The sequence below is a fragment of the Ambystoma mexicanum genome, chromosome 5q (assembly GCF_040938575.1).
Source record: "Ambystoma mexicanum isolate Mex_15411 chromosome 5q, UKY_AmexF1_1, whole genome shotgun sequence".
Classification (NCBI taxonomy): Eukaryota; Metazoa; Chordata; class Amphibia; order Caudata; family Ambystomatidae; genus Ambystoma; species Ambystoma mexicanum.
The window spans coordinates 390,791,757-390,813,924 of NC_090933.1; the positions used below are offsets into that span (position 1 = coordinate 390,791,757).

Sequence of the window (22,168 nt, forward strand, 5' to 3'; positions counted from 1 at the left end):
TTAACAGGTTCAATTTTTCCAGAATATCAACAACTGTTGCGGTGAGCTGAACTTCGTGGCCTGCAATCAATCTCTCCCAAAAATGTTCTGAGATTAAACCCTCCTCCTTATGCGTGAATCTTCTTAATTTCGCTAACCTCAGGGCCCAAGTCCCTTCACACTCCATAAGAATGTGACGGAGTGATCGGAGTCTTGGGTTGGAGCATATTTTGCATAGTTTGCTTGCAGATTCTTCTTGATTTCTTATTGTCAATACCTCACCTGTGGGGACCAAATTCAATCTCACCCGCAAGAAGTTGGATCTTATTCTGGGGTCAGGGTATTTTACTAAATAAGGCGGAAGCTGGCCTACATTTTTTTCCGCAGTCAAGAACTAATTACGAAGCTTGGAGCTTCTCACCAGAAGATAGTTTTGATCCAGTCTAACCGCTCCAAATCGCGTTTTGCCTTAAGGGGGTTGGTAATCAGAGTTTCAAGGTCAACATCTGCTCTGTCTAACATGTTTTTTACTTTTAGATCCAACCCTCTCAAGATCCTAGACTTTGAATCTTTCAGGTGGCCTCCAACATCTTCATACAGTGAGTCCAACCTAGGGGACATGATCTCTCTATAAAGTGCGGCTAGTTTCCATTCTGCGCGACATTCTAAAGAGATAAGGCCCAATTCAAACCGCAGGTTCCAGCCTGGTGTGCTCATTGGAAGGTTAAGGGAGTCCTTCCAGATTCTACCTTCTATACTGGCCCAGTTTATATTCCAAAGTGAGGGTTTAGCTTCTAGGCCATATAGAATAACCGGTATTAGTTTAGCTACATAGTATTTGACCATTGGCAGGATAGAGAATTTGCAGTAGTTTTGATTTTTTTCATATGAGGGATCATTTCATGAGCCTTGGAAAGGATATAATGCTCTTGATTTCTTGGGCTGGCGTAGATCTTATAACCGAGATAGATTAACTCTGCCACACTAGGTATAACCTGCCCATTCAATGACCAGTTTTGGAAGCTAATTTTCTTACATGGATGTTTAAACACAAGAATCTTAGATTTTAACAGGTTTATTGTTAAACTGTTTGTCTCTGCATAGCTACCTAGTTTGGTCAGCAAACCTTGAAGGCCTATAGCTGTTCTGTCCAATAGGACTATGTCATCCGCATAAGCCAGCCAAAAGATCTTACTCCCATTAAGGGTTGGGCTGACCAATGCGGACGGTTCTAGATCTTGTCCCATATCGGACAGGAAAAGGTTAAAAAATAAGGGGGCCCCCAGACACCTCTGCCTTACCCCTCTTTCTACCTTCACTTCCTCTGACAGATGTCCCTTGTCATCCAACCTTACTCTTACTGTTGTATCCCTATGCAGCTCTATTAGCATCGCCAGCAGGGATTCAGGGACTCCGTTTTGTTTATGTTTTGCCCACATCAGACCTCTGCTGATCTGGTCAAAGGCCTTTGAGAGGTCTATCCATGCCCCATAAAGGGGCAACTCTCCTTTCTCAGCAGTAGTCTCACTTACTAAGCTCACTATTAACCCATTCAGGGACGTGGAGAGACCCCTCCTGAACCCCGTTTGAAAACGAGAGAGCACCCGCGCCATCCACCCAATCTGAGCTCCTTGACTATCAGCCTCATAAAGATCTTGCTTTCGATATCCAAAAGCGCGATTGGGCGATAACTTGCGGGCCAGTCCTATCCCCCCCTTACAGAGTGGAATAATCGATGCTGTTTTCCAAAGGGTGGGAAGTGCTTAGTAACCAGGATCTTCTCAAATAATTTCCTCAAGAACCTAGCCCAGAACTCTGGTTCATTTTTAAGAACTTGATACGTTAGCCCACTCGGGCCGGCGACCTTAGATAACAATGAGCTCTTAATTATCTCCACGATTTCTTCCTCTTCCAAGGCTAGGGACCAGTTGGTCTCCAGTTGCATTGGATCCCCTTCCTCTCCTGGTTTCTGAAATATGGCTGACAGATGATTAACCCATTTAGTTTCCGAAACCAGGTTACACAGGGAGCTGTTTGCTTGCTGATCCAATTGCCCCATTACTGACCAAAATCCTCGAGTTGGTTTCCCCCACTAACTTCAACATCTGTTCTCCATCTTTTTGCAATCTGGCCATTCTATGATTTTTTGACCAGTGCCTATAGTTGTGTCTGATGCTATTTGCCACCTTGATGGATTTATCTGGTGCCATAATCTGTTTATTTAGGCCCCGAAGTTTGTTTCTCATTTCCCTCTTTCTGGTCATAGTTACCTCGTCAAACTCATGCAGATGGTGCCGTTTGACTCCTCTTGATGGCATTTTAGGCGGGACAGTGAACCTATCCATAGCCCCCCACCTTGTTAGCTCCTCAGGATCGATTAGACATTTCTGATGCAATTCGGGGCGCAGTGGTGCCCAAGTGGGTGATACTTGGGATGATGTGGAGGGCAGAGGTACAGATCAGCGCAGTGGTGCCCATCAAGTGTAATAAGTGGCAATGGGGTACCAAATGAGGGCACCGGGTGGTAGCAGCAATGGGTTTCTAGAGCGAGGTATTGATGGGGGCTACAAGGAAGACACGGTGAGGCATTCAACGTTGCATATATAGGGGTATCGATGTGGTGTACCACCCCCACATAATAATAACGAGTGTGGTAATGGCCGAGGCGGAATGAGCTCGTGTCCAGCAGCTCCTGGCCGTTAAAGAGTGAGGTTGGGGGCTCCCAGTCAAGTGAGCGCCAAGGCAGAGGGGGCACTCAGACCGTGCCAGGGCAGCAGCGCATCAGTGTTTGTATGGGCTGAGGAGGTCCACACAGGGAAGCCCCATCCATGGGCTAGTTCAATCAGAAGGGGCCAAGTATTGCCGGATGGGCAGATGGGGGCTCATATAGCCCGATCTCAGTCTAAAGATGTAGTTAGGTGCGCGTTGTGGCCACAGTAGAGCGGGCGCAGTGTAGAGAGGGTCTAGCGGTGGGCCGGCAGCACAGACAGCAATAGTGCTCAGACGTGAACCCCCAGCTCCTCATCTGCCCCGCGAGCGTGCCAGTCTCGGCTTGCTGGGAACGACTCCACAGTTCTGCAGGCGCCCGCTGTGATGAGCGTGGATGCTTCCAGGAGGCGCGGCGCCTGATGGTGGCCCCCTGGGAGTATGGGGCATGCGGCCCGTGGGGGCGGTCCTCGGCCAGGCCCCCGTTCCGTGTCAGACCCGGCGCGCTCCACAGGCCTCCAATGCAGCAGGGCCAGATCGCAGCACCAGTGAGGGCGCCGATGAGGCCACCAGTGCTGGCCCTAGGCACAGCCACACCCCCCAGTTCGCCGGGCGGTGCGCCAGCCAATTCGCCACAGTCCCAGTGATGGTCACAGTGGCACCTCCAGATGTAGTGTGGGGCCTAGGGAGGCAGGCCCCCAGTGCACTGCCGGCGGCAAGCGCAGTCCTCCACTGCCGTGGGGGAGAATCGTAACAGGCTGAATGTATGATGGAACCGAGAGCCACACAAGCGGCTAGGCAGCAAGCCGTTATCAGTCGTTGCGGGTCTTCCAAAGTCCGGTTCCGCTCGAAAGTGACGCCAGGCATCCAGCAAGGCTTTAGATGCAAACTGAAGGCGTATTAGGCGATGGCATCGAAGCAGACCGCTGATGTAGGCGGATTCTGGTCAGATCCACACGGAGCTCCAATGCTAGGGAGCCATTTTCGGGCTGCTCAACAGTCCCCCCCCCCCCCCAAAGAGGAGTCAATACCGAATTGTACTACCCTGCATGTCAAAAAGGTTTCTGTGCAGCCAACGCTGGAAGGAAATCTTATGAGGAATCTGCAGGAGAATGCAATCCTGCATAGAAGACCTTGAGTAGGTTTTGGCCACGGAAATGGGTGATTCGACTATGATCCTCGATGATTAAAAGGTGGGACTGAAATATGTTTCAATATCTTCAGCATTTCAATGTCCTGTTTAGCAGTTTCCAGGGTCTGATCAACTGACTTACCAAACAGTACCTTGTTTTCTATTGGCATTAGTAATGTAGCTCATGTCTCCGCTCTAAAGCCAGAGTTTGAGCCAAGCGTGTCTTTTTATCACGATTCCCTCAGCAATTATTCTACCAGCAGTATCTGCTGTGTCTTGTGTGTTTTTGAGAACAGCATTAGAAGTTTGTTTCCCCTCTAATTTTTATTTTATTTTAAAATTTGTTTATTGGCATTTTTAGTAATATCTCTTACAAGTTTTGCAAAACGCGTCTTGTGCATAATCTTTTACAGTGCTTTTCGGTTTAGCCTTAACATTATAACAAACAACAAATAACGGGTAACAGTAACTGTCTCCTTGCCATGTCCGTGTGTTTCCGCTTCTTTCGTTTCAGGGAGGAGGGGATGTAGGGAAGTTGGGTAGCATACTCAGGGAGGGTGCAGGGGGGACACCTTCCCAGGACCATCCTCATTTCCAGTCACACGTCTGGGCTTGCCCTTTCTTGTCTTGTAGGCGGGTTCGTTTCGGGTCATGGGTTCATGGGGGCTTGTCGTCCGAGGGGAGGAACATATGCCTAGTGAGTTCTTTCCATGCCTCGAGAGCTCTGCTGGACTCATCCGTAGATCTAGTGACACTTTCAACCCAGGCCTTGGTCTCGGCCGACACCCATCGCTCTGCCTCACTATGCCATGCTTTGTATTGCGGACCTGCGGGTCTCTTCCAGGACATGGCTATGGTTCTTTTGGCCAGGATGCACGCTATGTCCATGAGTCTGACTGTGTGTTTCAGTTTAGCTAGCCTAGGATAGGTTCCGAGTAGGCATTCCTCAGGTGCCCATTTGTAGTTGGTCATGCCTGCTTTCTCGCATGTCTGTTTTACTCTTTCCCACAGTGTCCTGGACTTGGGGCATTCCCACATCATGTGGATTAGATCCGCTTCCTCCCTCATGCACCAGGTGCAGTGTGTCTGCGATTGTTTGTTAAATTTAGCTATTCGTTTCGGGGTTAGGTAGGTTCGGTGCAGCACATTAATTTGTATTTGTCTGAATCTATGATTCCTGGACACCTCCTTGGGGAATGCAAGTGCCCTATTCCATTCCCCCTCTGTCATTTCTCTGCCTACGTCTGTTTCCCATTTACCTTTCATTTCCGCGCTCCGGGGGTTGGGTATGTCGCTCAAGTGTCTATATATTTGAGATATTGGTCTACTGCCCTCCCCCATATTATATAACAGCGTGAGTAGTGGTTCCGGATCCGGTTCCTCCGGCCACGCTTCCCATTTGCTTCGTGCTGTGGAGCGGACCTTCTGGTACCAGAGGAACTGGCCCGTGTGGATGCCCTCCCTTTCCTGTAATATGGCGAATTCTTTAAAGGTGCCCTCTTCATAAAGATCTCCCCAGGTGTAAACCCCTCCGCTTTCCCACAATCTAATTTGCTTTAGATCAGTGACCGTTGTGTACAGGTCTGCGAGTAGGGGTATTTCCGGTGCGTAAGCGTTCTGTGTGCGGGTGAGTGTCCTTGTTCTGCGCCAGATCTCCCTCCCCAAGGTGACTATGTGGGGTGCCGTACCTAGCAGCTTCGTGGGTACCCAGACCAGTTCCTTCAGGGTGAATGTGAGGCTCATGGTCTGTAGCAGGGGTGTTTCATCTGTGGGCTCATCGGATAACCATTTGAGTACAAAGCTAAGCTGTGCTGCTAGGTAGTACTTTTCTAGGTTTGGGAGTTGGATGCCACCTTGTGTGTATGGCAGGGTCAGTGTCACCAGCGCTATCTTATGTCTGTTTTCCCCCCAGATGAACTCTCTTATTAACATCTCGAGCAGCCGGAAGAGGGGTTTATTAATATAGTAGTGTACATTCTGGAACCCGTATAGGAATCGCGGTAAAACAATCATCTTAATTATGGATGCCCTTCCCATCATAGACAAGGGGAGTCTCGACCAAAAGTTTATGGATCTGCGCAGGGCCGGGATCGCTGCTTTTGTGTTATGTTCGTGCATCAGTGCTGGGGTGTGCATTATTTGGATTCCTAGGTATCGGAATGTGGTGGTCTGCCATCTTATCCCTACCTCCGGGAGTGTTTCTACGTCCTCATTTTTTAGGGCCGCTAGTGGGAACAAGCAGGATTTTGTCTTACTAAATTGGATCCCAGAGACTCTGGAATAGTTGTCCAGGACTTCTAGTATGGTTGGCACGTTAATGTGTGGGTCCCTGACATATATAAGAACGTCATCTGCATAAAGCGAAATGATGTGGTCCACCCCTCCCAGTTTTATGCCGGCATCAAAAAACTGTTTCCGGAAATAAATAGCTATGGGTTCCAGTCCCAATACGTACAACATTGGGGATAATGGGCAGCCTTGTCTAGTCCCTCTTTGTATGTTCCAGGCGTCTGACACATGTTTCCCTGACTTTACTCTTGCGCTTGGTTTGGTGTATAGTATCTCGACCCATCTGATAAATCCGGGTCCGAAGCCAAATTCCTTGAGTACCGCCACAAGCCACTCCCAGTAAATGGAGTCGAAAGCTTTTATGGCATCGAGGGATAGTAATGCACTGGGGCTCTCGTCTTCACTAGTTTGCGCTATAATGTGTTGCAGCCTGCGCAGGTTCATTGACGTATTGCGCCCTGGTATAAAACCATTCTGATCGGGATGTATTATGTCGCCTATTATTTTAGATAGGCGCTTGGCCAGTATGGTGGTTAGGATTTTTACATCATAATTTAGCATTGCCAGCGGGCGATATGAGTCGCACAGGTCTGCCGGTTTGTTTGGCTTCAGGATCGGGACCACAAGTGTTTCTCTCATGCTTTCTGGTAATATCCCCCTCTCATATGCCTCTTGGTATACTTTATGTAGCAGGGGTGTGAGGGAGGATTCATAGGTTTTATAAAACTCTGAGGGCAACCCATCAGTGCCAGGTGCCTTACACGTGGCTAGGGACCTAATTGCTTCGGTTATGTCCTCAGGTGTTATTTCTGTATCTAGTGCCATGGCCTGTTCAGTTGACATTCTATTGAGTCCAATCTCATCCAGCGTGCCCATGATCAGTTCCTGGGGGACCTCCTCCGTGTGTGAGTATAGGCATGTATAGTATTCTTTGAAGACTTTGTTGACGCCCTGCTGCGTGTGATGTATGTTCCCTGCTTCGTCTCGCAGTGATGTGGTGGGGTGTCTGGGGTGTTCCCTGCTGCATAGCCAGGCCAGTAGCCTGCCCGGTCTATCCGCTTCCTTATGTGATCTGTTCGTTTTGGCCGTGTGGTCAAACTTTTCTAGTCTGCACCACGCTGTTTCATTCTCCCCCCTTAGCCTTCGAAGTTCTGGTTCCCTTTCCCGGGTGTCTATGGGGGCCGCTTCCAGTTCTCCGATCTCCCTTTCTAGTTGGTCTAAGTCCTTCCTGAGCAGTTTCCTGATTCCACCAGCCTTTGCAATGGTCTCCCCCCTTATCACCGTTTTTAGGGCATCCCACACCGTGCTACTGTGTTCCACGCTTCCCACGTTGATTTCTATGTAACTATCTATGGATTCTTGCAGTTCTTCTCTGAAGGCAGGGTCTTTAAGAGCCTCTGCCGGCATTTTCCACATGGGAATTGGGGGTCTGGGACCTTTGTGGTTCCATGTTACTAGAAGCGGGGAGTGGTCAGAGATGGTCCTTCCTAGGTACTGCGCTCCCTCCACCTGAGGTAAGTGTTCCCTGCCGATGAGGATGTGATCTAACCTCGTATATAGGTTGTGCGGGGATGAATAGTATGAGTATCCTCTTACGGCTGGGTGCATTTCTCGCCATATGTCCGCCAGGTCCAGTCTATCTATCATTGCAGTCAGAGCGGTTGTTGCTGCTGACGGGCCTTTCGGGAGGGGGATGGATCTATCTAGGTTTGGGTCGCATATGCAATTGAGGTCGCCCCCCCAGATAAACAGACCGTCTCTGTGCTGTGCAATTTTGGGGTATAGCGAGTTCAAGTGGGCCGGTATGTTGCTATTAGGAAAGTAGGAGTTCAGGATGCACACCTCCGTCTGCTCTATGTGTCCCCATAGCATTACATATCTGCCTTCCGGGTCTATTTCTGATTTGGCCAAGCGGAAGGGGAGCTGTGGGTGTATCCAGGTATATACTCCCCTAGCATATTTGGAATAAGCTGTGCCGAATCCCTGCCCTCCCCAGTGTGTTTGGAGTTTGGCCATTGATTCCGCGGAGCAGTGGGTCTCCTGTAAGAGTGCTATCATCACCCCCTTCCTGTGCAGGTAGGTCTTGACTCTGTTTCTGCGGAGGTATGTCCCCAGGCCCCTCACGTTCCATGTCAGTATTTTAATTGCCGTAGTGGTCATGGTGGTCTAAAGTGGGTATGGTAATCATTCCGCTTCATCCTCTTAAATGCCCGTGGTTGCGGGTCTGTTGTGGGAGGTTCCCTCCCTGTGTGGGCCAAGGCGCTGGTTTCCCTTTCCCTTCGGTCGGCCCCTCCTCCCCCTCTCTTCTTTCCCCTTGGAGACTTACCAACAGTAGTAACGTTCATTCTGGTGAATGTGAACAGTAAACAGTGGAACTTTGAACTGCCCCCAGCAGTTGCTTCCAACTTGCAGCGCTCAGGGGCTCCCGAGCCTTCTGGGCCTTTCCAGGCCTCCCGGCGCGGGTGTTGTGTCGGCGGTATGCCTACACGTGCCTTGAGGGGGTGTGTTGACGTCTTGTCGTGTAGGTTGGTGTGCTCCTGCCCTTTGTTGCTTCTTTGATGCTGTAGTTTGTCGTGCCGGTCTTTGGTTTGTCCATCAACCTGTTTTGCTGTCATCGGTCTTTCCCACCCGGTTCTTCTGGCGTTCAACGTCCTGCGGTTCCTCTTGCCATTCCTTCCTTGCCGTCTGCAAGGTTGTTGTGTTCAAGCCACATGTTTGCCGCCTCCGGGGTGTCCAGGAAGACCGCTTTACCTTTGTGTATCACTTTAAGGCGCGATGGGTACATCAGCATATACTTCAAGTTGAGCTCACGTAGTCTTGCTTTCACCGGGATAAAGGAATTTCTCGTGCGTTGTACAGTGGGGGTGTAGTCCGGGTACACCACTATTTTGGCATCTTGTCTCCTAATTTCCCCTCCTTCTCTGGAGAATCTTAGTATAGTCTCTCTGTCTCTAAAGTTTAGGACTTTGGCAATCATTGGGCGTGGATGTGAGCCCGGCGGAGGTCTTTTTTGTAGGGACCTGTGGGCTCGCTCTATAGAGAATCCCTGGGACAGATTGCCGGCGCCGATTTCCTGTTGCAACATCGTCTCTATAAATTCGGTTGGGTCCGGGCCCTCCATGCCTTCCGGGACTCCGAGGATTCGGACGTTGTTGCGGCGGGCCCTCCCCTCCGCATCCTCCGACCTTGCCTCCAGCCTTGCCACCTTTAGCTCGAGGTCCTGTACCCTGGATTTGAGTTCCGTTGTGTTGTCTACGTTGTCCTGTAGTGTGGCTTCCACCGAGGTCACTCTTTCAGTGAGGTTGCGGGCATCTTGTCTGATCAATTGTATGTCCGTTTTGACCTCATCGATTCTGGTTTCGAGCGATGTTCGTAGCGCTGTTATTGCCTGTAGTAGCTGCATGTTTGTTGGGTCTCCCTCTTGGGTCGTTTGCGCTGCTGCTGCCCCTGTTTCTTGTTGCCGCTTGGGCATAACTGTTGTAAAGGAGTCCATTGTTGCAGCTTTCGATTTTCCTTTGGGAGGTGACATCCCCCGCTCTCGGGTACCCGGTCCTGCACTCCTCCTCAGGACTCGCTCGCTTGTTCTCAGACCGTGGGGTCAGTGGCTTTCTTCGTTGGAGTCCACGGCGGCGCAGCCCCTCCAGGCAGTCTTATTCTCCTGCGCCGCTGGCGCCGGGCCTCCAGCGGCCCCTATTGTTTGGTAGTTGTGCAGTCGCGGCGACTCCTGGGCGCTCAGTTGTCGCTGTGCCCTACGCTCCGCAGCGCCTCTTTTCCTGGACCTCTATTAGTCCGGATTGCAGGGTGTCCTCGCCTGTCCTTGGGCCGTTCAGGCTGTTTTATGTGGAGGGGTGTAGGGCGTTAGTGCTTTTCGGGTGTCGCCTTCCTGCCTGCAGCAGGGACCTTGCGCTGCTCACCCCGTTCTCGTGGTGTGTTGATGCGGTGCTTCCAGGGGGCTGTGTCTGAGGTCGGGGGGTCAGCTCCCTCCCCCAGCGCTGCAGGACTTATGGTGCTGTGCTGTCTGTCCCCCCCGCAGGCAGGAGGTGGGGAGATGTCGCGTGCTTGTTTCAGGTCGTCCGGACCAGGTCGCCGCGGACCGAATCATCCGCCGAGGATGTACGCCGCCGCCGGACTCCAGGTAGGGTCTCAATGTCCCCGGAGTGCTCGATGTGCCGCTCCGGGGGCCCACAGCAGCCCAGGCCCCCAGTCCCCGCCCGCTCCCCCTCGCCACTCAGCAGCGGGGCACCCCCGGCGCCCGTCGGGGGTCGGAGGCGGTCCGGGTCGCCCAAGTCAGGTCACCGCGGACCGAAATGTCCGCCGAGGATGGAGGTAGGGCCCCCGACGCCCCCAGGGGCGCACCGCAGCCCAGGTCCTCTGTCCCGGCCCGCTCCCCCCCACCGCTCGATGGCGGTGTTTCCCGGTCACCGCACGATGGTCTCCGCGCGTGGGGTGGGGGGCCTCAGGTGTCTGGGGGCTCCGCTTTCTCCGGGGACGCGGGCGCCGCCTCCCACAGTTCTCAGCCGCCTCTCACCTCGAAACTCCAGACGAGGCCGCCATCTTTGATTCCGGGGGGTTCGGGCGCGGAGGTCGCGTTAGTGCGCTGCCGGTTTCCGTTTTGTCCAGATTTCACCCGCGGGCAATGCAGGATCGCTTGGGGCAGCTGGGCATATGTTTGTATGCCTCGGCAGGTCAGGCTGAGTGTATTTTCGGAGGATCTACTTCAGGATCGGGGCAGGAGCTCATGGCAAGCACGTCTTCAGTCCATGGACTTAGGCCACGCCCCCCGTTTCCCCTCTAATAATACTTCAAGTAATTCATTTTTAAGGTGTTCATGGACATGGTTAGTCGGTTCTCCTACATAGTTCCGTTGGGCTCTATTGAAACTCTATTAATGCTGTATTGTTCCCAATGCTCATTTGATATGCCGCAGAGGGTGCCACCTTTTTGCTCAGGGCAAAAATCTTTTTGCTTTGTCAGTTGTCTCCGTTGTTGACAATGGGGTACCCGCCCTTTTGCATGCTGTAGTCATGACCAGGGAGTCTGGTTTGAAGTGTCCTTTGATAAAAAGAGTCTGTAGGTGCTGGTTTAAATCTTGTTTTCAACTTGTGGGTTAACTGGCTTTGTTAATACTAGAGTTGTAAGGGGGGGGTCTAGTCATCTTTCTATGGATTTAAGTAGAGGAATGTTCTGGCTAACCTATTGCTTCTCATTGAAGAAGCCATCTACAAAATCTGTGTCCTCCTCAATCTTGAGTATCAATCTTGTAATAATGGGCTGCTCTTTGAAGTAGATCATTGTGCAAGATACTTCCATCTATTGTGGATGTGGAAATTGGTCGCCAATATCTGTTGAGGGCACAGGACGTTCTTCCAGGTCAGTGCCTGTGTTGTTTTCCTCTTTGTATACATTTCTATCTTCACTTGTTCCTTGTAAGGGACAGGGGGTTCAGTCCGTGATCTTTTTAAAAGGTACCTCATCTTCTTGGACGTGCTGTTTGTGTTTTAGTGGGGTGTTCTCTAAAAAACTCCATGAATGAGGCCACCTTGTTCAGTGACCTCAAATCATTGTTTTGTCTATTCCCCTGATGAACTTGGGGATGACAACTGAGGTGGAAAAACAAGTAGTTCTTCTACTCTTACTTGTCCATGTGTCTGTTTTTTCTTTTTAAGAGTGTCAGATCTAGAGGAGCTAGCTTCTATGGGTGTGGGCTTCTTTTCAGCGCATGTGATTTTGATTTATTTGTACTATCCTGCGGTGCGAAGATCAAGTGAGAAGCACTGGAAGCAGAGGTACATTGCTCAACCGACACTGTAGGCGCGGAGATAGTTTCTAAATCTTCGTTGGAGCAGGCTATCGACAAAGGTGTCTTAAATATGTTGAGGGCCAAATGTGTTTTGTACTTGCAATGTGCTACGATCTGCTCAGCGTCCCTTCGGAATACACCAACACAATTCTGTGAACGGGTTTAACGCCTTTAGCCTTGTCGCCAGGGGAAGCCTCCACACCAGCGCGTGATGCCTGCCGTTCGGAACTGGTGATTGGCCTTTCGGGAATCTTCCGTTTCCATATCCGAAATCTCTTCAGCTTCGAAGCTGGGGCTGTCCTGTTCTGGCTCTGATTCCTCTGCACCCTCTGGGTATTCTGTAGATGCCTTAGCTTGCATCGCTAAAAGCCGTCAAGCATTTCGACTGCCGAGCTTTAAAAGCAGCTTAAAAAGCAAACAAGACCGGCATTTGTCACCCCCCCAGTGGTCTCTTGGAAGACTTTACACACGGTGCAGAATTTGAAGGGGGCGGGGGGTATTCTCCATGTCAAAAACTGGCAGACAGCAAGATTTTTAATATTATTGGGTTAATGTGAGGAGACATTCTCCTAAGAATACGTGTTTTTCACCCCCATTCTCCCTACTGTGAAGGCCAATGCCTGGAGCTGTAGACTTGGTGGCCCGTGTACGCCACAAACGATGATCAAGGTTGTCGTGCTCCGTCGGAAGGTATCAGCACCAACGAACGAAAAGATAGTATAATGTCTCTCTTGTGTATATATATATCTGAATTATACGCTCAATCACTAGCAAAAGTACCACTTTGACTAACTCCGCAACATGGGACCAACCCGATGGCAAGAGAAAAAACAATCGGAGAGCCTCGACGCATGAGGGATCATGGGTACAGTACGCATCACAGTAGGGATAGTATTATAGGAATGTCCGGCGTGCCCTGATGCCCATGGGTTTTCGGCGATATACAAATAAATAAAATGAATAAACACCCCTTTTCAAAAGAGGCTGTACAGAAGCAGCACATAAGAAAAGGGTGTAATTCCTCTTGTGAGACACCAATTAGGGGAAATCTACAACCCACATTACCCGCAGCCAAGAGGCTGTACAGAGCAGCAAAGAAGCAACAAGGGCGAAATTCCTCTTTGGTGGGATACCAATGGGGGGATGTTTGTAACCCATATTGCAGAGCGTGCAAAGGGCGTCGTTTGGAGTATTTCCCTGCTGTTGTGCTGTGGCTGCTGGTCAGCTGCTGGAGGCTGGAGGGAAAGCGTTGACATTCACTGGAAATTGAAGTAGTCGAAGGAATCAGGAAGGGCACCCTTGCACTGAGTGGCCCTGCCCCCCCTGCCACGGGCTCCGCCCCTCCAGGAAGTGCCTATCTAACACTCCCCCAAGCACCCTTGCGGTGCTAAGCCAGAGCATGCAAAGGGCGTCGTTTGGAGGATTTCCCTGCTGTTGTGCTGTTTGCTGTGGCTTTGCAAGAAAACTATCCTGCGGGCGGAGGCCAGCCAAATTGAGAAAAACCACAAGACAGCACAAAGAGGAGCTGCACGAGGAATGAAGTCGGCCCCCACCCCCACGGAAATGCTGTCAACAGGACGGAGAACTCGCCTTCAGGTAAGGCAAAGATTCACCTCTCTCCCTGAGGTGGGTGGGATCCCTGACCACTGACTGAAAATGATGATGTTAAAACAGACAAGCCTACCTTTCTGCACCAAAAAGCATAAGAGCCTCTTGGTGGGGGCCGACCTGTCATTTGCTAAGAATCCACTGTCGCCACTGGAAATTGTGGACAACTTGGACCCTGCCCCAAAGTCCCTTGATATACCCACTGCCCGCACTATACCAACCCTAGTTGAGAACACAACCCAACCACCCATAGCTCCAGCTATATCTAAGTCGGCTGAAGCCTACTCGGACCAGGGGAGCGCGGCCAACCAAGCTGTCAGATGATAATGCCCCGACAGACTGCTCTGTCTCCCTGAAGGAGCCGGAAAGAAGCTTGGGCCAATCTAGACCGGCCCTGTGTGAATCTTTTGAGAAAGATCTAGACAATTCGAGATCAAACTGAGACAGACAAGACAGAACTAAGTGGTAAAACTGGTGCGAGGGAGGAAATTCATTGTATTGCTTCCCCACCTGTCTCTCCCGGTGGAGGGAACCCCCCCTTTTGACAAGATGGAAGGTGAGCTAGCCAGAAGTCAAAACCTGGCAATGCCCGCCATAATTAAGGGAATGACTGATTGTCCAGCATATGAGGGGGTTGAAAGTAGATCAGGGGAGGCTCCAAAGATAATTACTGATGAGTCCAATAGTGTGAAGAAGCCCCCCAATCAAACCCAATGCGGACCTACAGCCTCAGAGGCCTTATGGGAAAATGCAGGCCTGTGGGACGCGATTGAGCTGGGGCAGCTGGAAAAAGATCTACAGGACTCTACTACCGCCGCGGGAGAATAGTTCCAGCAATTAGGCTCCACAGAGGTAGTACCAGTAATATTTGACATCTTCCAGCCATACATGGAAGACAATCGAAAACAGGGATATAAGGACAGAGGCTATCAAAAAAGCCATCAAAATGAAGAAATGGCTTTGGCTACTAAAAACCAAGGAAAAAAAGGAAGTCTATATTCAAGTCCCTTCCAGGAAATGGTTAGAACGACCCCCATTTTTGAGCGGAGTGACAATCAAGTCCGGATGCGACCTGAAAGAGCGAACTTACTAGGAAACCTAAGAAATAATCAAAATCTAAACTCACCGGCAGCAAGCCTGAGCAATTCAAGTCTAGCAAATAAAAACATGCAAGACATAACAATATTGACGGGAAAAATTGAGAGAGAGAAAAGGAAAAGCTTCTCCCTCATACATGAGAAGATGGCAGCATTGGATAAAGAACAAGCTAATCGGAGGTCTTTGGAGGTCGAGGACCCTGTCATAATTCCAACAAAGTATCAGAGGGATCAAACATCAACGAAAATGACGCAAACATCATTCTTTGAAGACGCAAACCTGCGTCCAGGTGAACTGTCTAAAGAGCTAATCTCACAATCAATCAATAATGCTTGTAAAATTGAAAGCGAAAAGGACACAGATCACATTCAAAAAGTGATTATGGCTTCTCTAAATATTACATTGGCACCATTTCTAAAACTCTATGAGGTGATTAAAGACTCGGTTCAAGAAGTAACCACCACCAATACACAAATTAAATAGGCAAACATGCAAATAGAAGCGTCCTTGCAGAGATTGGACTTGGGAATGGCAACATCGCCTTGGTGAATTAGCGAGAAGGGATGCCAATGACAAATCACTATTGATGGAGGCAGTCCTTGAGGACTGCAAATTGATTGCAAATGGATTAGAAGCTTTTACAAACAGAAAAATGAGTGGGACCTGTCGGGAGAAAATCCTAAAGGAGAAAAGGGGCCAATGAAACTGAAACAAGCTGGTGGTATGCACCCCAAACAAACAGGTCTACCTCTTGAAGACGTGACCTTGATTTCTCTGGGGAAAAAGGGGGAGGATAGTTGTGACCCAACATTAAGCCGGAGCAATCAAATTTCGCCATCTTTGCAGGCGATGCCACTAAGGAGAAGGACCTCCAGAAGGGGAAGGAGGTAGCTAAGAAAATAATTGAAAACGGAAAAAAAATCAAAAAATGAAGTCCTAAAACAGAATATAATGGTTCAAGAGCCTTCCTGAGGAACCTGAGAACACTGCCCAGAAGAGAAAACATACAGTGTGCAAAGATGTCCAGAAGAGAACTGATAATGCGCGAGTTGGACAGTACAGAGGATGACGGGGAGAAGGAAGTTAAAAACATTGCAAGAAGAGAAAAAGATGGGTTCAGTCAGAGCAACCAGCAGATCCAAGCGATCTCATTGAATTTATAGACAAAAACAGAGAAGAGGAAGATTGGGATAGCATCAGTCTATCTGAGTGGCAAACCATAGATAATTGGGAAACCGTCGATCCGGGAACAAATCCAAAAGATCAAAAGATGCTGAAACCACAAAGAGAATGTGCCAAAGATTACTAAGAAGCCAGGGAAAAGGGTAGACTTAGCAGAAAGAGATCCCGTCAGTGAGGATGAAAGAGGATCCATCCATTTCAAAACTCTGGAACAAAAAAGGAAGGCGCAGGTTAATAAAGAGATGAATGCACAAAAGTTCTTACCAAAACCAAAAAGTAATAACACAGAAAGGGAGCATAATGAAGACAAGAAAAGGCAAGCATTGCCTCTGCCAACCCCCAGAAAACCCATTCCACCTAAAGGGTGTTAACTAAAACTGGAAACAGGATCAAATGGCCCAAGACGGGCGGTGTTAAACAGGAGCTACGTGATGATTCTCTGCAATCAAACCTCAGTCCTACGCACAATATCAACAGATGACATAAAAATAGTGGAATTCCCAAGGGAACAGCGGACAGATCAAGTTATATTACATCTTACTTCTAATAAAATCAAGCAGAAATTGCTGGCGGCCAGTGATATCCTCAAAAAAAAAAAGGGTTTCCGACTAGAGGATTTGGAAGATGACTTCAAGCAAAAGAATCTAAAAGCAACAATGAAGGAAGGAAAGGAACCAACGGAGAAGACAGTACGCAACAAGGAAAAAGTTATCGACAAGGAGTGCATTTAACAAAAAAAATCAGACCAATCCGCGGAGATGATACAAAAAAGGACATAAGAGAAAATGTAAAAAGATACAAAACATCAAAAGGAAAACCTATCCATAACAAAAAAAAGCGTTGATGAACTGAAAACCCTGAGGTTTACTGTGGACAATTCAGAGAACCCGAGGAAGGTTAAAACAAACGCGAACGAAGGGAGAAAAAAAATCCAACAAATGGGCATGGATGGCTAGCACTTTAAATACCAAGAAGAAACAATAGATTGAGGAGGGTCAAAGACCAGTCTACTGTGCCTCATGGAACACCAGAGGCTTTAAACATCTGTTCTCTAAAGACAGTAGCTTCCTGGGCAAATATGACCTCATCTCTATTCAGGAATCTTGGCTGCGTGAGCCACCAGTGTGTGAGGGTTATGACGTTTATATCAACCCGGCCAGAAAGGGTTCTAAAGGAAGACCATTCGCGGGCCTTATGATATTAAAGAAATTGGATAGCTCTATACAAGTGCTAGAACACCATATTACAAACCCCTATGTGCAAATACTGAAAATAGCATTTAAAGCTGAAGAAAAAGAAGAGCCAGAAAAGAGGATACTGATCACCACCTATTGGAGCGAAAACATGCCGAGGGTGGAGATTTATCTAAAATCAATCATGAATGCCATCGATAAATCTATGACTGAGGAAAAAGACCAGCTGATACTTCTTAATGGGGACCTGAACATTAAACTATTAGACAAAGAGGGCAAAATCAAAGAGACAGAACATCTAGTAGGGAAAGAACAAAAATGGATGGAGGAAATGTAAATCCGTGATATGAGGATGCTAAATGGCCAGACAAGAGGAGATCTAACTGGTGCTAATACATGGCATAGCGGAAAATCGGGAGCATACCTGGACTACTGTTTCGTAGGAGGAAACACTCTTGCCTGGATAAATTCATTTATAATAAGGAAGCAAGTGAATAGCGACCACAGTTTGTTGGAAACAGAACTCGCTTGGGAAATAAGACCAACTCCAGGGAGTAAAAGAATGATGGAAACAGGTGTCGTGGGGAAGAAACCAACTGAGGCTAAAAAAACAGGCTATACCAAAGCTGGTACAAGAGTTTAAGGAAGCGAGTGGGAACGGTGAAGAGGTGGTCGAATACAAATGGTTGCTTGAGGCTTTCGAGGTCAAGTACGATCCTAATAAAGTGAAAAAAATTGAAAAGAAACATGCCTATGATGATCCCTTAGCGGCCAGAAGAAAACAATATAGAGCGGACCTTATACGTATAAAAAAGGCCAACTCTGAAGATCAATGTGAACTTCTGAGGAAGTGTTGGCAAACATACAAAAACTGGCTACGCTCAACTCGCTTTCTGAGAACACAAAGAGACGCAGAGAAAATGCTAGCTGCAGTATCAACAAATAACAAAAGAAGCACATGGGACCTAATTTACAATAGAGACCTGAACCAATCGGCAATAGGCGTTAACCAAGTTTCGGAGGAAAACTGGTTCAACCATTACACTTTATTGTATGAAGGGAAAGATCAGGAAAAGGCTCCAGAGACTATGCCTGATGAAACTCCGTGGACTCGGGAATTTGACAGATGACATAATAATGCTAATCAAAAAAACTTAGCTCCTCCAGGGCAGCAGGCCCAGATGTTATCTCAAACAAAATGCTGAAAGAAAACTGTGAAGACTGGTTGGATCTAATATATGCAGTGTTCCAACAAATAAAACAAGCAAGGCAAATTCCATCTTCGTGGACAGAGGCTTACATCGTGCCAATTTATAAAAAGGGAGACCGAGGAAACCCCAGAAATTACAGGCCGATAGCACTGTTGGGTTCAATTGGCAAGCTATTTGCGTCTATCCTGTTAAGGGACTTAAAGAAATGGGCAACTCAGGCAAAATCCTGGACGAGAGACAAACAGCCTTCATTAGTGGTGTTGGTACTGCCCTCGAACAGGCATTTGATGGGATAAACAGAGAACGCCTGTGGCTAAAAATGAAGAACTGGGGATGCCCGGCAGATTTGCTAGAAGCTATCCAAGCCTTATATACTGACCCCTCAATACAGCTCCAAATTACAGCTAATGGAGGGCTATCCAGAAAGATCAAAACCTCACAGGGAATCAAACGGGGATGTGCCCTAGCCCCCTTTCTATTTGTCCTATATATGGCGGACATGAAGATCATGCAAGACTAGATCCATGCCTTTCCCCCTAAGGTTAATGGAACTGAGGTTCAGTGAATGTTGTATGCGGATGATGCTGTATTTGCCGACCAAACGCCAATAGGACTGCAGCGACGGACAGAGGCCTTTAATAAATACCTAAAAGACAACGACATGAAAATTAACATCAAGAAATCCATGCTATTATCTAGGGGGTCATGCCGAGGAAAAAACCCAGCAGGGAAACTTCAGGCCTGGTCGCTAGAGAAGGAAAAACTGGAGGTGGTGGACACTACAATATATCTTGGGATACAGATAAATAAAAACTGCAATGAAAAGGCGCACTACGCATTGATCAGAGAAAAGCTAACGACCTTGACCAACCAAGGAATACTTATACATCGAAGATATGGAAAGTTCTCCTTGATGCCTTTAACAACCTTTTATAAACAAAAGGTGGTGGCCGTAATCACGTATGGAGCGGAGGCTCTTCTAGCCTTGCAATGGGAAATTTGGAATCTATGCGAGTCCTACTTTTGGCGGAAGATCCTACGCCTCCCGAATTCGCTGCCGTTAGAGCTCATGAGAACGGAATTAAGGCTCCAATCCCTGGTCTCAATTGCGCTGTGGAAAACCTCATCTCTGTACAGAAAGTGTATCCTTGATAAACCATGCCAGCCGTTTGAAATCATAGCACAGACAAGGATAAGAAATGGAGACATGATATTCCAAGACTGGAAAAAGAAATGTAAAGCAATCTTGGAACAGCTTGACATTTCCGAAGACACCTTGAAATGTAATTCAGATAAGGCTAAAAGAACTATCCGGGAAAAGGACTGGGAGGAAACTCCGGCGAACAGACTGATAGGAAATCAGTGCCATATCATCATCTGGGAACGAAAAGGTCTAAACGTGCTCCCACCGTACTTGCTGAAATTTCCATCAAGCCATTATAGAGACTTGCTGATGCGTTGCAGGCTTAACATCTGGCACTCTAGAGAGGTAAAATGGAGAAGAAGGCTTATTGAAAAATCAAAAGCGTATTGCAGGTTCTGCAAAAACAGAGATCAGCTAGAATCCATTGGACATGTGATGTTAGCCTGACCGACCCTGGCATTGAAACAACAGGAATCCATGGGAAGCTATACTATTAACATCTCCAAGGGGATGGAAGAGGAATACTGGGAGAGGCTAATGACAGCTGAAAGGGTTGGCAGAACGTTAAACGCACTAAAAGTTGCAGAATCCCTAAAATTGGATCAGGAGGAAGAAGGACCTGAAGTGTGAGAAAATCCTAGCAGGCTCACAAAATGCCCCTTGCCTGAAACTGACTTTGGAAAAATCATTGTATTTCAACGGACACGTCCTTAAGGATGATGACATTCATGATGGAGAAATGTTAAAGGTTTAATTTGCTTAACCAATAAAACATTAAAAAAATATATATATATTGCCGAGAGTCAAAGGACTATAAAAGAGGAAAACATTGCTTAGGTCTCCCCTCATGGGATGTTGGTGTGGATAGTTATGGGGAACAAGTATTGCCACTGTGAACAATTGTAGTTGTAGGAGTTTTGATCCTAGCAGGCGTGTAAACCAAGAAGGGGACCAATAGTATTAAGTCCTGGCAAGAAGAAGATGAATTGATAACCACAATTATCATTTCTTAATTAACGGTTGCTTAAGAGGAAATAGTTTGCAATCCTGACAAAAGTATTCATTTGGAAAGCGTAGTATATTATGTTGATAATTGTTCTATATCTTGAAGAGAACACTATTTCATGAACTGTTTGGTGAGAAAGGCATTGGTCTTCACAAGAATAATATCGTGAAAGTTATAAATTGCTTTAAAGTGGAACAATAGTGGTATGGAAAAGGCATTTGCCTTAACAAGAAGGAAATTGTGAAGAACAAGTGTTTTGTTTTGGAAACAAGTGTTCATGAAGAGACATTTACTCTAACCAAGGGAATGTTGTATTGGGATAAAAGGAACTTTGGTGTTTTACTAAGAGGAACTTTGATGAATCAGAACTGTTCTATGAGTGTTCCTATATTGAGCCTGGGGAAGGGAACACAACCCAGGTCCACAAGGAGTACCCTTTGAAATGTATATGTTTGGACTTTGGCACTGGGATGTTGAATGGAAGTTTGCCAAATATGCCTTATATTATTTTGTTTGCAAAATCTGAGAAAACTGTACATTTGTGTCCGCCTCACATTTCTGACCTCTCGCAGTGGTCTGGGGAGGTGCAATGTAAATGGGAGGGAGCCCTAGGACAACATATTCCAGTTTAGGTGTGGAGATACTTCTGCATGCAAACTAGACAGGTCTCCCTAAACAGTTGGTTCAAAGTTTTGTACTTTAATCTGCACCAGACATACTACACACCGGCGAGTCTACACAAAATGTACCCAGAGGTAACAAAGGAGTGCGATAGGTGGGCAGATACACTGGCAACGTTTTTACATCTAGTTTGGGGATGCAGGCCATTCGCAGGCTTCTGAGATGAGGTGTTTCACACAATTCAAGAAATGGTGGGTGAAATGATTGAATACTACTGGGCTACACAAGGGAAAGCCAAGGACATCGAAGTGCCTGTGGGGCTAGTATTAGTTCTGGCTAAACAACGTGAAGCAATTGCATGGGGGAGAGGTCCGCCTCCGCGGCTGGGTAGCTGGAGGAGGGACATTGTATACTGTCATGACATGGAAATAGAATAGAGGGGTATACTTCCAGCGTTGGCCAGGCCCAGAGACATTTCGGGCTTGTATCAGAACCATCTGCTTACCAGGGCGTCTGAACCCTTGGATGACTCAGCGTGAGTGGAATGCTATGGTGGTAGTATCGGCTGCCGGTATGGGTGATGTAGAGGAAAGAAGCACAGAGAAATAAAGTTACCAAGTTGCAAACTTAAATTGGGGAGTAATGCACACGCCTCTAATAACTCTGACTCTGTAAACATGGATGCAATAATGCAGTCACAGTTTGTTAAATGTTTGTTTTGCTGGAAAATTAAATAAAAAGAATGTTAAAAAAAGCTACACAAGTCTTACAATACTCAAGCCCTCCTATATAGAGAAAATAAGATTTCAGAGACACATTTAAAAGAAAGAACTTTGTGAGTAGGTCTGTGAATGCCACTATGTATTCACAGTCTTTCCGCAATGGTAGAAAATCAAGCAAGAGCATATTTAATAGTAGGTAATGTTATTACATACACACACGTACACATACTGTAGTGTATTTAAAATGGCTATAAACAAAATACCCACAAGCTCAGTCATGAAATCGAAATATCGTGTGATCAACAAACCATGTACTATGTACTAGTCTAATCAGTCTATTCACACATAAGGCTGATAAAAAAAAAATGTTTTAAAAAACTCACCATCTGGAAATGAAAATGGTTCCAATTTCTTTTCTTTTAATGCACCTTTTCTTACCTAACAAGGAACACAGAAAATGTCAGCTTTCAGTTAATA

At 47.5% G+C, this 22,168-nt stretch overlaps 1 protein-coding gene across 2 annotated transcripts in view; it reads right to left on the reverse strand.

Moving 5' to 3' along the window:
- The window catches only part of USP14 (ubiquitin specific peptidase 14), a 991,689-nt gene that overhangs the window by 114,397 nt on the left and 855,124 nt on the right, over positions 1-22,168 (reverse strand). For both annotated transcript variants that reach the window (XM_069620879.1, XM_069620880.1), the window contains exon 14: positions 22,075-22,129. In XM_069620879.1, coding sequence (XP_069476980.1) covers positions 22,075-22,129 — 55 coding nt within the window. The remainder of the gene's footprint in view (positions 1-22,074; positions 22,130-22,168) is intronic.